The sequence below is a fragment of the Neofelis nebulosa genome, chromosome 7, assembly GCF_028018385.1.
Source record: "Neofelis nebulosa isolate mNeoNeb1 chromosome 7, mNeoNeb1.pri, whole genome shotgun sequence".
Classification (NCBI taxonomy): Eukaryota; Metazoa; Chordata; class Mammalia; order Carnivora; family Felidae; genus Neofelis; species Neofelis nebulosa.
This window is the reverse complement of record NC_080788.1, coordinates 115,306,169-115,321,064: the sequence shown is the minus strand read 5'-3', so window position 1 is coordinate 115,321,064 and position 14,896 is coordinate 115,306,169. Positions and strand designations below refer to the sequence as shown.

Sequence of the window (14,896 nt, the reverse complement as noted above, 5' to 3'; positions counted from 1 at the left end):
CGTGGGTGAGCCTCAGGGGGTCATGTCTTCATCTGCCTCCATTTATCCTCCCTATTGAAGGGCTCCTTCAGGACATCGGTCAGTCTCTGTGGGAAGTGATTTGGAGGGCAACAAAAGAATTTGGGCCCTTTGGGGGGCCTTCAGAATTCAGTAAACATCTGGACACGGAAGGCCACGTTCTCAAGCAGTCTAGCTGGGGAGATGTCAAAAGAGAGAAAAAGCTGTGTGTGCAAGGCAAGCTCTTAGTTCTGTGGTGACATTTGTTGTAGAAAAATACAGCCGCCCCAGTAGGTAGATGGGAAGATTTTTCAAAAGCTCCTCTATTTGTCAGTTTTTGTGAGTGCAATGTACTGTTTGTCAGTTCTTGTGGCATGTGCGAGGAAGTAGAAGTTTCGCATGGCTGGGGAGCGGCATGTGATGGATGTTCCGATTCTGTATGGGCGATGAATAACCCACGATTGCACAAGCCTGTCCTGGGAGTTGTTGTTAAGCATTTCTGTTCTCCTTGAGGTTTGTAAAGTACTTTCTAGTCAAGGTGACTTGTTAGATTCTCATCATGAGCACATTTTAATTGACCAAAAAAATGAAGTACTGAAGCTAAGGGATTTACATTTCATCACATGGTGAAATTCAGGATCTGAACTCTTGACTCTCAACATTCCCTTTATTATTGAATCAATCCATTTAGAGCACATTAGTCAGCATGATTCAACATTAGTCACATGGCACTAATCAGCATTCCCCAGGGTCCCCAGATCTATCCTCAAACAGCAAAAGAAACTGGCCTCTATTAAAAGACAATGGAAAGCCATTTTCATCAGTATTCACAGGATGATGTCCAGTTCAACTCTCAGGAACCCTACTCTCCTACCCTCAGGAACCTTCCTCAGTCATCCTATTTGAAATGATTCTATCTCCTTTTTTTTTTTTTTTTTTTTTAATGTCTATGTTTTTTTTTTTTTGAGAGAGAGATAGTGCAAGTAGGGGCAGGGCAGAGAGAGAGGAGGACAGGGGATCTGAAGCAGGCTCTGTGCTGACATCAGAGAGTCCTATGTGGGGCTTGAACTCACAAACCGTGCGATTATGACTTGAGCCGAAGTTGGATGCTTAACTGACTGAGCCATGCAGCAGGCACCCCAATTCTATTTCTTTGAAACATATCACATTGTTAGAACCTCGATAATAGGTGCCACAGTTTGCCTTTGATTAAACTTACTTTGTTTTTGAGCTAACTAGATTTTGAGCTACTAAAAGAGAGGGAGCATTTTCCCCCTAGTCTTATATCCTCTGAGCACCATGGTTTACAAACAATAGATACCTCAACAAATACCTGCTGAACTGAACTCACTAAAATGGAGCTTAAGTCATATTCCAGAAAGAACACCAAGTCCTTTTGGAAGAAGTTTTCAAAGAAAATCAACAACCTGAATTGATTTAACATCTTTTGGTATTATTACCTGGGCATTTTCACAAATGCAAATTGTTAGCTATGCAAAGATAGCCAAATAGCTTCCAGGTTCTAAAAGAGGAGTGTGGATCCAGGCTAACTATAGTCCAGGCCTTGAAATAAAGTTTTTTAATATAACCTTATTCCAACTGACATTTTGTTCCATGTTTTAAAAAATGTGGAGACAGGAAAAAACATTTTGGGGGAAAAATGTGTTTAGTCTATGACTTTGGACCCAAATTCATACCCTGCTTTGTGCTATAAGCACAAGTAGCTCTTGTTCAAGTATCTTTCTGGCAGAGTGCATACTAGCACAGACTAAAGTTTCTGCTTGAGAGAGATTTTGTTTTGGGTGGAGGACCAAAATTTTTGGTGCTGATCCTTGGTGGCATTACTAATTGTGATACCCTACTTCTCTGTTCTAGACTCTACCAAAGAGGGTACTATTAGTATTTTCAATATATAACATTTACAATACAATATTTATGCTGCATTTCAACATTATGCTACAAGCCCAGCCCTAGGGTCTGTACTATTGTACCCTGTGGTCTAATCTCTGCAACTGGGCTCCTCTGAAAAGGATGTGTCACTGAATATTCATCTCCCCTTCTCTCTCAAGGTAAAAGAACTCCCAAAATTTAGCTAGGCATATGGTCCCCAGATAAACAACTATAATTTTCCAGTCTTTCTTTTCATATATTTACAGATTGGCCAACATGATATAAGCAGGAATAATGTGTGTAACTTCTGGTTAACATCCTTAAAAGAAGGAGGATACCCTTTCCTTTCATCATCATTTTCTACCTCATACAAATTCTGCTACCTGGTTGGAGGTAATGATGCCGAGCCATTGTAGACCATGACAACCATGAAGGCAACATCCTAGGTGTGATGGGGCAACAAGCTAAGAGCCTGGGTCCCTGGACAAATACATGGAATGAGCTGCTATACTAGTTCTGGACTGTTTTCCTCTGCAATGCTATGTGAGAAAGCAGTAAACCTCTACTTTTGATTTATATTAAGTGGACACTGTTAATTTGTATTATGATTCCACCCAGCCAAACTTATAACCCAACTCAGGAACTTTCTTGAGGGATTGCTTACAATAGAGTGACTGATCCATCTTAGCTTAGGATTTCAAGATTCAAGGTTCAGGACAGGAGTGGAATATTCCAACAGAGGCTCATGAAGCCTGAAAGATAAGTTGCCAGAAGGGCTGCCATGATGGAAGATGAGAGGCTCCACCCCATTTCTGATTTTATAAAATCTTAGGAGCCCTGAGTATTTGTGAAGGGCTACAAACCCAATTCTGAGGTAGTGAACCCTACTTTGCCTTTCTGGAACTCAGTCTGCTGTCCTGAAAATAAGGGCAGTGGATGAGACTAAAATCTCTCATTCTTGAAAGCGTATATAGTTATAGCTTTGGGAGGAATTAAAGTAATTTTTGTCAACTAATCATCTAAGTATATGCATAAAGCGCATATGTTGTGCAGAAGATACCTCTAGAGACTATGGAAAGATAATACCCCAATGGCAGAGATAAAAGAGGTATCCACAGAGAATACATGAGAAGACTGCCCATGCAAACATGACAACCAACTTATAATTACACACAGCTGTGTAGCAATTGGTTCGCTACCTCCAGAGGAAGTTTAAATTGGTAAAAGTCCTTGGAAAGCAACTTGGGAATATATAGTAAAGATTAAAGTGTGCATACCCTCTGACCAGTCGTTTCACTTTTTATGTATACCTAGAAAAACCCTCACACCAGCACACAAAGAAGCACATGTAACAGAATTCACTTAGTTAACAAATAATTGAGATTTCCATCAATAGGGGAATGGATAATGTGGCATATTCAGACAATGAATACAGATACCTCATTAAAGTAAAAGAACATGATCCATGTGTATCAATGTGGAAAAATCGTAAAAACAAGACATTAAGTGACAAAAGCAAATTGTGGAATGATGTGTCCAGTAAACCATTTATGCAGACTTGGAATGCACTCAAGACAAATCATTGTATCATATTTGGATTCACATACATGTAGAAAAGTTCTTCAGAACAAGGGAAAGGATATGTATCAAACCCTGGAGAGTTTCTACTTCTGTGAAAGAGTGTGAGGGAGGGATAGGTACAAGGGGTTTTTAATTTTGTCAAGTTTTATCCCTATAATTAAAAAAAAAACTGGAACAAATCTGACAAAATTTTAACATTTGCTAAGTCTGGGTGTTAAAGTCATGGGTTTTATTATTTTCTGTCCTGTTCCATATTTAAAATATTTTATTTTGGAAATATTTTCCAAAAAAATATTTTTTTGGAAAATAAAATCTCTCTTTGAAGCTAATAGCCAGAGTTAAAAAAGTAAACAAAGCAGAGGGTTGGTGGGAGAAGTTGCCATGGAAGCAGGGAATGTGAAGTAAATGTTGAAAAAGAGGAGAGAACTGGCAGAGGGGCATGCCTCCTCATTTTCCCCAGGGACTTTCCTCCCTGAGAGGCAAGTGGGAGTCATGAAGGACAATGCCTTGGCCTGCACAAGCTTTTTGAGGCTGCAGTGGCACCTGGCAGCCCAGGGACAATGTGACAGACCTGCTCTGCCCTCTTCTCTGTGACCTCTGGGAGAGAAGTTCACTCTCTCTGCTCCATTGAATCCCAGGGCTCTCTGCCCAGACTCCCACAAGAATGCCAGGCTGTGCCAGGTGTGTGGGTTCTATTTACCAAGCAGACACCTCCATACCTGGATGGAAATAGATTGAGAATCTTCTGGGTCACTTTGAGTCCACTAGGCAGAAAACATTTAGATGTGTTACTAATTCAAACTGAAATCTGATGAATGTAGACGGTGGTATTTGGGGGAAAAGAATTTTTTAATAAATCACCCAGTTGGCTCAGGGTCTAAGAAAATGGGGTGGAAGAATCCAACCCAATTTTGTGACAAGGGAACAAATAGGGGAGATTAATGCCTCTCCCAATAAGCTTCAAAAGGCGATCAAACAAACATTCTTGATTTTACAAGAAAGATGAGGTACATAGCTATCCAGCCCTTAAGAAAAATCATTGTTTCGTTGTTTTCTGATTTCTTCTGAGTCCCTAAGTAGGTGGTTGGAAAAACAGGAAACTAGCTTCATTTGCAGAATTGTCTCTGGACCCATCTCAGGGTGCCCTGGGCTCCCCTAAGATTCCTTAGCCCCATCCCAAGGTTTATGCTGCTCATTCAGAACTAAACTAGCAGAAGATAGCACCAGAATCCAAATTCAACCTGTCATACCTCATTTTAATTTTTTAAAAAACAACATAAAAACCACAATTCTGCCCTACTGAGAAACTGAGGCATTATTTTCTGTCCCTAACAACTTGGCACTTGATTTTCAAATGCTCGCTAGATTTCTGAGGAAATGGAGAGAGTAGGGCAAAGGAAGAGTGAATAAGGAGCCCCTCTTCATTCTCCCAGGCCAGCCCGGCTTCCTTACTAAGTCGGCAGGCCTCCACTGCCCTGAGCCTCACAAAGGCCAAGGCGGCTCTGGGAGAGACCAGCCTTGGGTTTTTCCTAGGCCTCCCGCAGCATCAGCAACACAGTCTGGCTGTTTTCAATTATAGGATCTTAATCTTTATTCCTGGCCTGACACAGAGGCCCAGGGGTCCCAGCTGTGATCTGCAGGGCACAACATTTGGGGCTTGTTGGGGAAACAAAGAACATGACCAGAGCAGAATATGGGTCAGGTTGGAGTTCACTGCAAATGCCCCTTTCCCTTCAGCAGCCAGGCGGTTCTGTGGGTCCACTCCATTAAGGCTGATTCCCAAAGCCAGCTCCTGCTTTCCTTTCTCCACTAGGCCCTGGCACCCTTAGCCTTACTCTGAGCCAGCCAAAACTCTAAGCTTTCCCCCCCAGTGGGTGCTGGGCATTTCATGTTGAACTCGGGGCAAGAGGAGAAAAGCATTAATGGGAGTCACCCCCACGCCCTCCACCTTTCCCACTTAAGTTGCACAAAAGGTCTGACTCTCCCTCTGCTGGGACCTGCCCCTCTCAGAGTCTGAACCATCAGGAAGCTGGTGGCTGTGAGCTCCCTCTCCTTTGAAGCCAACTATTTCCAGGGTCTTGAGCCCAACCATGAGGCCAGGATCTCCACAAGTGCAGGACAGACAAAGAAGATGCAAACAGCTCAGTATTACCATGGTAATGGCCTGAGCCAGGCAGCCTCCTGAAGATGCTGGGAGGGTGGGTTTTCTTTTACTTTTTCTTTTCTTTCTTTTTTTTCTTTTTCTTTTCTTTCTTTCTTTTTTTCTTTTTGCAAAAGGAGAATAGTTCCGCTTTCTATTTTACTACAACAATAGCACAGACTGGCTCCTTCAAGTATTTCAAAAAGCAGCCTGAGAAATCTCTAACCAGGCCCCTCAGTCTCTCCAGCCTGCCGATTTATTGTTCCTCCCATCCCAGGGAACAAAAAGGCAGGAAGGGTATAAGGCCCCCAGTTGCCGGCTGTTCTTAGCATCCTAATCCTTGGGAACTGGTAAGGGGAATGGCCTGTGGAGCCGGTAAATTGAATTCTGGCCTCACCTTTTATTCCCTCCCTCTGCTCATGCACACAGGAGCTCTCCAGGTATTATAAAACCTCCTGGTTAGTAGGCTGGTAGGAATCTTGGACTTGCTAACGGGATAAAAGGCAGTGAGGGGTCATTCCCACATTCACTGACAGCCCCCTCCACCTGAAAAAGGGCAGCCTGTATGGACTGTTCCTTCCCACCACTCCAGGCTGCCTCTGTATAACAAATACTGAATGTCCAGCCCCAAGTGTCTTTTTTAGTTGGTACCATAGGAGCTGCCCTCACTCTTCCAGCCTTTCCCCCTCTCCGTCTCTGTGTCTCTCAGACATGGATTGTATTGCCCCTCAAATCCCCTGCACTAGGTACCAACCAACCTCCATGCCAACCTGGGGCTAGCATGCCAGAGCAACCTCTCACACGAGGAAAGCTTCTCGACCTTGCCTGCAGGTATCTTTCCAAGGTTATCACCCAGAAATCAAAAGTTGTTTTGCCTTAAACCTGGGGAATTATGGAGGTGCCTTTTTTTTTTTTTTTTTTTTTTTTTTTTTTTAGTTCAGTCATCTGGTAAGAGTAGGGGGAAAAATAAGCTTTCATGTTCTGGTGTATGGAGCTCTCAAGGTACAACTCTACTGAGCTAAGGGATGATAAGTACACCATCACCGAGGAGAATCAGATAAGCTGAAGGGTTAAGGCCTGTGGAGATCACCCAGGCCGATGACTACACTCCAAGGAAGAAAAATATTTTGCACTGCAACCTCCATACACAAACTCATTATGCACACACACAGTCACCCAAGAAATATGCCATGAAACAATGCAATATGTGTGATATAATCTGTGATTTTTAAAATTCTCCTCTATTTCATTTTTAAAAATTCTGGTTGTGACTCATTAATTTCATTTCACGACCCACCAATGGGTTGCAACACAGTTTGCAAAGTGCTGAATCAAGGTCAACATTGTCATTTTTAAGCGGACAAAACTGGGGTGCCAGAGATTTTCTCAAGATTACACCAGAGCTAGAACAGAAATCCAAGGGAGTCTCTCCATTAGAGGAGGGATCTGCATTGTTTTCTCAGGACCAGAGCTCTTTCTTGTGTTCCCAAAGCCTTGGGAGCACATAGCTATTGGGGAGGGAGTCCCCAGAGGTCTGTATTCAGTGGCATTACTGCTAGGGGCAGAAGGGTTCTGCTGCCTCAGAAAAGCTCAGAGAGGGAGACATAGCTGGGGCAGGGGATGGAGAAAAATCTTTAAAAGCAACCAGGTGAGGCACTGAAGTCTCCCAGACATTTTTATTTATTGGTTGGGGTTCCTACATCATCGTACTCTTCCCTTAATTTTTCTCTCTCTGAGACACATAGCTATAGGTCAGCCTCCTTTCTCCTTTGTTTTCCAACTTTTTCTAATAGTCTTTCTTTGCCAATTTTTAACCTCTACCAATTCATTTCTAGCCTCTCTCTAAACAACTTTCTATTTCCTGTCAAAATCATGATCTTAGCAATGAGGCTCAGAAGCAACTCTGTGAATCTTGTTCTCGCAAATATTATCCTAAAAATTATCCAAATTAGGTCAGGCTTAGAGATGCTGTTTACCAAACTGCCCAGTGATCAAGATATAGGCACGATATCAAGGCTCTGAATACAAGCCATCTGGGCAAAACTGCCTCTTTTCCTCCTGACATTGCCTTGTAATCTTCCATAGAACTTCTTAAAATCTTCATTTAAATTTGCTATTTAGTTGATTTCTAATCTTTTAAGAAAGCCTCTAAAAACGAAGAGCCAAAAGCCACACTGTGTACTGGGTAAATAAGAGTTCAGCTTTCTGATTGCTTATTAGTTATACACCCTTAGAGAGTATGTAACAAAGGGGCCTGCTGTTTGCTTTGCTTAATCTGGTCTTAAAATCTCTGCTTCTTTGTCAGAAAACAATATTTGCAATTGTAAAAAAAATATTTACCAAGGAACTTGGATACCATAAGTCAAAGGCTAAGAGCCAAAGGTCAATAGTTCTTACCCCAAATTTCCCTGGACCCGAGTCCCTGCTGTGGAGCTCAGCTGCACCAAACAAACAAGCTGCTTTCCGGGTCCATTAAGAAGCGGACGTTTTAGAAGGGGAAGGAAAGGGGAGGCTGCAGCCTGCTCCTCGGTCCAAAAGCATGAGCCCTCCAGCCCGCCCCACAAAATTCCTGCTAGATCTTTCCTATGCAATGTGTCTCCATGGGAATATTCTAAGGACTCACCCTGTTTCATCAACCTGGGGAAAGTACTCGACTTACAAAATCCTAAAGGGTGGATATTCCTCCTACAGACAGCAGTGACAGTATGTTCCACTGGGCTTTGGCATAGATGTTCACCTATGCATTCTGTGGACCTGCCTCCTGCCTGGCAGTGGGGGGCAGATGTGTGTCCTCAGTCTTCGGTGGAGACTGTTCTCAATCTACAAAGCAGCTTTGGACAACTGGCCCTGTGGGCTAAGTTCAACAGTGTTTGAGTTTGCCTCTCATTTTCGTTATTTTCTGGACAGACCTGCAATCACCAGAAGACCCAGCATCTGGGAACCACCATTGTACATCAGTGAGTTCCAGGCGGTGGCCTTGGGGCGCTCTATTGTGAGCCAGAACTCAGCTCCTTCTAAGTCCCAGGCCCGTGTCACATGGTACAGGTCAGCAAGGCCTGGTCCCCAGTCGGGACTCGAGTAAAGGGAACAGAAATGGAGTAACCAGAAAGGGGCCGAGAAAGTAGTGGCCAAGGAGCCATGACAAAGTGTCTCCCAGGCTGCCAGACCAGACGGTTTTTCAGTTTGGTAAGCAAGAGGGCTCTGAGGCAATGCTGGGTCCTCCACACTCTCATCAGAGGCTTACTGTCTGGTTCCTCACTCCACAGGGTCTGCAAAGAGCACCAGCTTTTGGCAGTTCCTAGATTAGTGCTTTAACTCTCATTCTTTGCCTCACTCTATTAGGAAATTCTCTAGTTTTCCCTCAGCCTCACCTCCACCTTCTGTTACGTTCTTGCCACAATTATCAATCTCTTTTGATCTCATCAGGATAAATATCATTGGTGAATTCATCTTGGCCTTTGATTCTGCCCTGAAGCAGCTTCTATCAGGAGCATGGCAGTAATTATCACCAGTGGTAGGCAGCAGTGAGCATAATCAGCTTAAAGAAATGGCTTAATCAAGGATCTTACCTTGAAGAACCAGGCCTTCCTTCTGGATGGTATAAGCAAATGAGGTGAAGGGAGCCAGAGGGGACTTGGCAATGAGAATCTGCACATAAAGCATATTTTCCCAGAGTTAGTCAAAGGGGTATCATATCAGAGATGAACCTCTGTTCACTCCCCTTCCCACTTTGAGACAAAGCGGTAACATGTGACTACAAGCCATAAAGTTTATTTAAAAAAATTACTTTAGAACCAAATCAGTGTTATTCCTTCAAACAGCTGATCACTTTGGAAGGCTGTACATTTATCCCAACTATTCTGCCCCTGAATGCCATATTCTTGACCAGTTCCTTTAGAAATGTTTCCTTATTTTATGCCTCATGCTTTAACAGCTACCTTTTTGCCCAAAGATAAACCTAGACTGATTCTCTAATCTTATTCATAAATTTAGCTATTTTTCTAAAAAGAAATTCAAAGCTACCCTTAAAAGATAAAGATTTACTACCATTATAAATATTCACAATAACTTGGTAAAAGCAAAGCCATGATAATTTGCTTTATTGGCCCCAGCTCTTTACCAATTCTGTATTCATGCCATTTGCCCCGTAACTACATTTCCTCTTGCTTAAGGTGTAGGTATTTCCCTGGACTGAGGATTTGCCCATATGACTTGCTTTGGCTAACAGGTTTTTTGCCTAGGCTTCGAGAAGCCTCACATATCTCCCCTTGCTCTCTTATGCTTCTGCTACTGTGAGAGAAAAATACGTCCAAGCTAACCTGCTATCTCAGAAGGAGGTTGAGAGACACCTGGTGCAGTGCTGGCCAGCCACACCCAGTCCATATTGCTGACCCCCAAGAGAACCACATACATATTAGTTAAGTGCTTATTACTCTATGCTTCTGAGATTTTGGTGGTGTTGTCATGAAGCATCACTGCAGCAAGAGTTGAATGATATACCAGCCAACACAAAATATCAACAAATATTTTGAGCAATGGCTTTCTCCTAACAAAATACCTACTTTAAAAGGGATAGTCATGGGGTGCCTGTGTGGCTCAGTGAGTCGAGTGTCTCAGATCATGATCTCGGCTCAGGTCATGATTTCAGCTCAGGTCACGATCTCATCATTTGTGGGATCGAGCTCTATGTCAGGCCCTGTGCTGACATTGTAGAGCCTCCTTGGGATTCTGTCTCCCTCTCTCTTGGCCCCCTCCCCTGCTTGCACACTCTTTCTCTCTCAAAATAAATAAATAAAGTTAAAAAAAATAAAAATAATAAAAAATAAAAGGGATAGTCATTTGGTCATTAAAAAAGTATTATCATTAACACCTATTCTCATACTTCATAGGGTTCCACTGAACCTCTATGACATTTCTCTTGAAGGAAGATGAAGACCAGTTTCCTGCTTTACAAATTAACATCATCAAAGATAGGGATAGTGTTACACAGAGCCACTTAGGTAATCAGGGAGGCAAGAGAGAAGGAAGAAGTAATTTCAAATCACCAAAAGGCTTAAATGTAATATCTCAATTTATCTCAATACAGCAAACATTTACTGATTGTCAACTCTGGTGGTATAATGTGGTGGAAAGATCATAGGTTGTAGTCACAGAGTTTGAATCCAGGCTCTTCCCCTAATCAGCATGGTGCCTATTATAAGACCTCCAATTTTCCCCTAATAGCCACCCCCTCTTCTTCTGTTTAGTTAATAACTCCCCAGGTTTCAACACTTCTCTGCCACTTTTGCAACTGGGGGGTGACCATGTGATCAAGCTTTGACTAACAGTCTGTGAGTACAAGTGACAGGTAACACTTCCAATGTTTTGAAAACTAATGTTTTCATTAAATCATTGTGTGCTCTCCACTTTCCCTTTCCCTGTTCCCAAGGGCAGGAACTGGCTTCAACTACATGGAGGTGAACATCCTGGGAGATGATGAAGCAACTTGGGAGCAGGAAGCTGAGTGACCTCACAAAGCATCAGTGCTTCCCACCTGGGATCACCTGTCCATCTCAGGACAGAGCCACTTGTCTGAACCACTGAGTTTCCAAATGTCTTTGTTACTATGGTGTTTGTAGCCTGAATTCTAACCAATACCGTGGTTCTGCACAACCTAACCTTTTTGATTCTCAGTTTCCTCACATGTAAAATGGGGATAATAACACCCACGTAAGTGGGATTATTGTGAAGATCAAATTAAGTATATTAAAATTCCTGTCACTGAGCCAAACTAAGAAAAACATTTCCAATCAACTGGTCCCATATGCTTCCCAAGTACTCCTTACTTTTCACTCATCAAAAACCAAAATACTTTACTTTTTTTTTTTTTAATGTTTATTCATTTTTGAGAGACAGGGAGAGACAGAGCATGAGAGGGAAGGGGCAGAGAGAGAGGGAGACACAGAATCTGAAGCAGGCTCTAGGCTCCGAGCTGTCAGCACAGAGCCCGACGCGGAGCTCAAACTCACGAACTGCAAGATCATGACCTGAGCCGAAGTTGGACGCTCAACCGACTGAGCCACCCAGGCGCTCCTAAAATACTTTACTTCTACCAGAAGGATTCAACTCAAGTTAAATCTCAGTAATTTACTACTGCTTTACTACTGCTCTAGAGTTATGTGAATAAATTTGCTCATCATTCTTAGACCCAATGAGTAGGTCGTATAGGTGGGCATTAGCATCTTCATGTCAACACACCTCACCTGAAAATTAGGTGGAACCTTTCTGACAGAGTTAGTGTAGGGGCGGTTCAACGTGAAGTTTAGGGATGCCCAATGGCAGGAGAAGGGCATGACAGAAAAGAAGATAGTACTTCTCAAACTTCAATGTGCGTATGAGTCACCTACAGGTTTTGTTGACATGCAATTTCTCATTCAGTAGGGCCTGATAATCTGCATTTCTAGCAAGCTCCTAGGAGATGCTGATGCTGTGGTCCACAGACCGCATTTTGAACAGCTGGGTTCCAGGAAATTGGCCCGACTGAAGAATCTAAGATGAAGAAGCAAGAGACAGGAGTCCTGGAGCCAATTAGAAAGCTATTGTGATAATTCAGGGCTGAGATGACAAGGCCCTCAACCACAGTTGTGTCAGAAAGAATGGGAAAAAAAGAAATGGAGAGAAGAAATATAAATCCTTTAGATCAAAGAGCAATAGAAATAAATTAAACATATCCCAAACCTCAGATCTTTCTTGTCTGCATAATTGCACATGAAACCAAAAAGGTATAAATAAATAGTAATCAATAAAGTATCATACTATATTTTTGAAAATCATATTAACCATTTTTACTTTATAGACTAAAAATCTGACACTAAGGGAAAAAAATAAGATATTCCAATGCAGCACAACAAACAGGATCTAAGGCTATGGGTCAGTGGTGCCACCTCCATCATTTGAACACTTCCACTCCTAGGGAGCACATGCCCACTGTGAATAAGCCAAGAGACATTCGCCTGGAGGGACCTCACACCTGGAAAGACCTCCCTTCCAGGGAATCATGGACTTTGGGCAGGTCATTGATAAATGCCCTGTCCTTCCTGAGCAGGGTTTAAAATCGGTCATCAAAAGGATGATTTGTATGCAGTTAGAAAGAGGAAGCAATCAGTTGTGTCAGATGAATCGCACTTCCTTTTTTTTGGAAAGAACTTCCAGATTGATAGATCTGAGGGCTACCACCAACATGAAATATCTGATTTTCTGCAAAAAAAATGTAACAAATTCTCAATATCCTTCTGGGATAGAGTAAAGACAAGTTGGGCTGGAGGCCAATACCATTAAGTGGGTTTGTAAGTGACACGAAGATCAATAGCAACCTCTAGTAGAATGCATTGGATTCTAGCCTTGGTCTTGTCCATGTTCAGCATTCTTACTGACCTGGACAAGGACACTGATGTCCTCAACCCCATCCATACAACAAATATGGGATCCACCATGGAACAGAACTGCCCCAAATTGCCACCCTAATGGAGTTTATATTCTAAAGGACGAAAAAGATAATAAATAAAATGAGTAGAATATATGGTATATTAAATGATTATGCATGCAATGGAGGGAAAAAAGGCAGAGAAAGAGTATAGGAAGTGTATTGGAACTGAGGAGAGGGTCAATTTTAAATAGAGTATTAAGAGAAGACCTTACTAAAAAGGTGACATTTGGACTTGTGGATCATGTAATTAAACCTATTGATGGGATGCTGAATGTGGTAACAGAAGACAAAAAATGCAAAGAGTCGTTATATTGGATTAGACAATCATAATAACAAAACAAATCTCAGTCTGGCTAGAAGGTTGGGACAAATCCTGCAAATCTTTCAGAATGAAATTTTATTAAAATATATGTAAGGCCCTGTCCTTGAATACAACGGACCAACTATTGGTTACAGAATGGCTTACAGAATAGCATTCAGAAAATGGTTTAGGAGTGTTAGTTAACTATAGTTCAATACAAGTTGGTTGTGAAATGTGGTTCACAAAAATCTAGCATGGTCTCAGGTTGTATTAGTGGAGACACAGTATCTGGAACAAGAGAAGTGATGGTCTTCTTCTCATTCAACAAATCATACTGGGTGCGATGTGTTTGGATTGGAGCCTAAATTCCAAAAGAGAAACTGACAAACAGAAGAACAACTGGAAGTGAAGGGTGAAGTGGGGTGAAGGTGTGTTTGCTTTTAATAGTTTTCTTTCTTCCTTTCCTTCCTTTCATTCTTCCTTTTTTCTTTTCTTTCTTCCCCTCTCTCCTCCTTCCTTCCTCCATACTTCTCTCCCTCTCTTCTTCCCTCCCTCTCTTCTTCCCTCCCCCCTCCTTCCTTCCTTCCTTCCTTCCTTCCTTCCTTTCTTTCTTTCTTTCTTTCTTTCTTTCTTTCTTTCTTTCTTTCTTTCTTTCTTTCTTTCTTTCTTTCTTTCTTTCTATATGAGTTTTCTGATCTGAAGATTCTTTAGTGTTACATATTAGAGAGGAGAAGAGTAAATTCGTTTTCTAGCCCAACAGATTTCAGGAAAAAAGTGATGCTTGCCATGTATCTTTGTGAATACATAGAGAGTCTTCCCTTTTTAAGACTTGAATGAATACCCCACGCTCTTGTGCCTTTCTACCTTTCAAACTAGAAATTATCCTTTTCTAATGCAAACAAACCTCCCTAGTAGGTGATTTGGGCTATTTTGTTTCAGATGTTCAGTCATCTCCTACATTTGGTGTGCTCTAATCGTTGTCTGACTTGTGCTGTTGTCAAATGTCATTCTACCTTCTGCAATACATCATGACCTGCAGGGAGGGCCTGGCTGCTTAATAAAATTCCAAGATGCTAGATGAACATTTTTTTTAAATCATACTCAACCTTGCATGCAATGTGTGAGGTTGGCTTTGGAATCCTCTGAGGGTTCACAGAAATATGTAGGTGGGCAAGAATGAGTGCAGACACTTTGGCTCAGAAAGCCAAAGTGTCTTAGGCCAAAGCCTAAGGCCACACAGGGCAGGTGTGTGGTGTTGTGAGCTGTTATCTCACCTGCAAATAGCTAGGTTTTTTTTTTTTTTTTTTAATGTTTCCTTTATATCAGACTAGCTTGACTTAATACTCTAATGAATATACTTTTTCCTCTCTTCACCTATTCTTGTAAGGAAAGTGATCATCAATATATTAAAATTCTTTTGAAGAACATTTAAGGTATAGATGTGTTGGGTTCCAAATCCCACTGCTATCTGGACATAATTTCCATTACTTGTACCCCCTACTCACTATCCACGTACTTACTT

The 14,896-nt window shown here is 41.9% G+C and overlaps 1 protein-coding gene across 4 annotated transcripts in view; it reads right to left on the bottom strand.

Annotated features, from left to right (window-relative positions):
• Positions 1-14,896, bottom strand: part of RAD51B (RAD51 paralog B) — a 644,260-nt gene that overhangs the window by 69,817 nt on the left and 559,547 nt on the right. For all 4 annotated transcript variants that reach the window (XM_058739438.1, XM_058739440.1, XM_058739439.1 and 1 more), the window contains one exon: positions 9,178-9,256. In XM_058739438.1, coding sequence (XP_058595421.1) covers positions 9,178-9,256 — 79 coding nt within the window. The remainder of the gene's footprint in view (positions 1-9,177; positions 9,257-14,896) is intronic.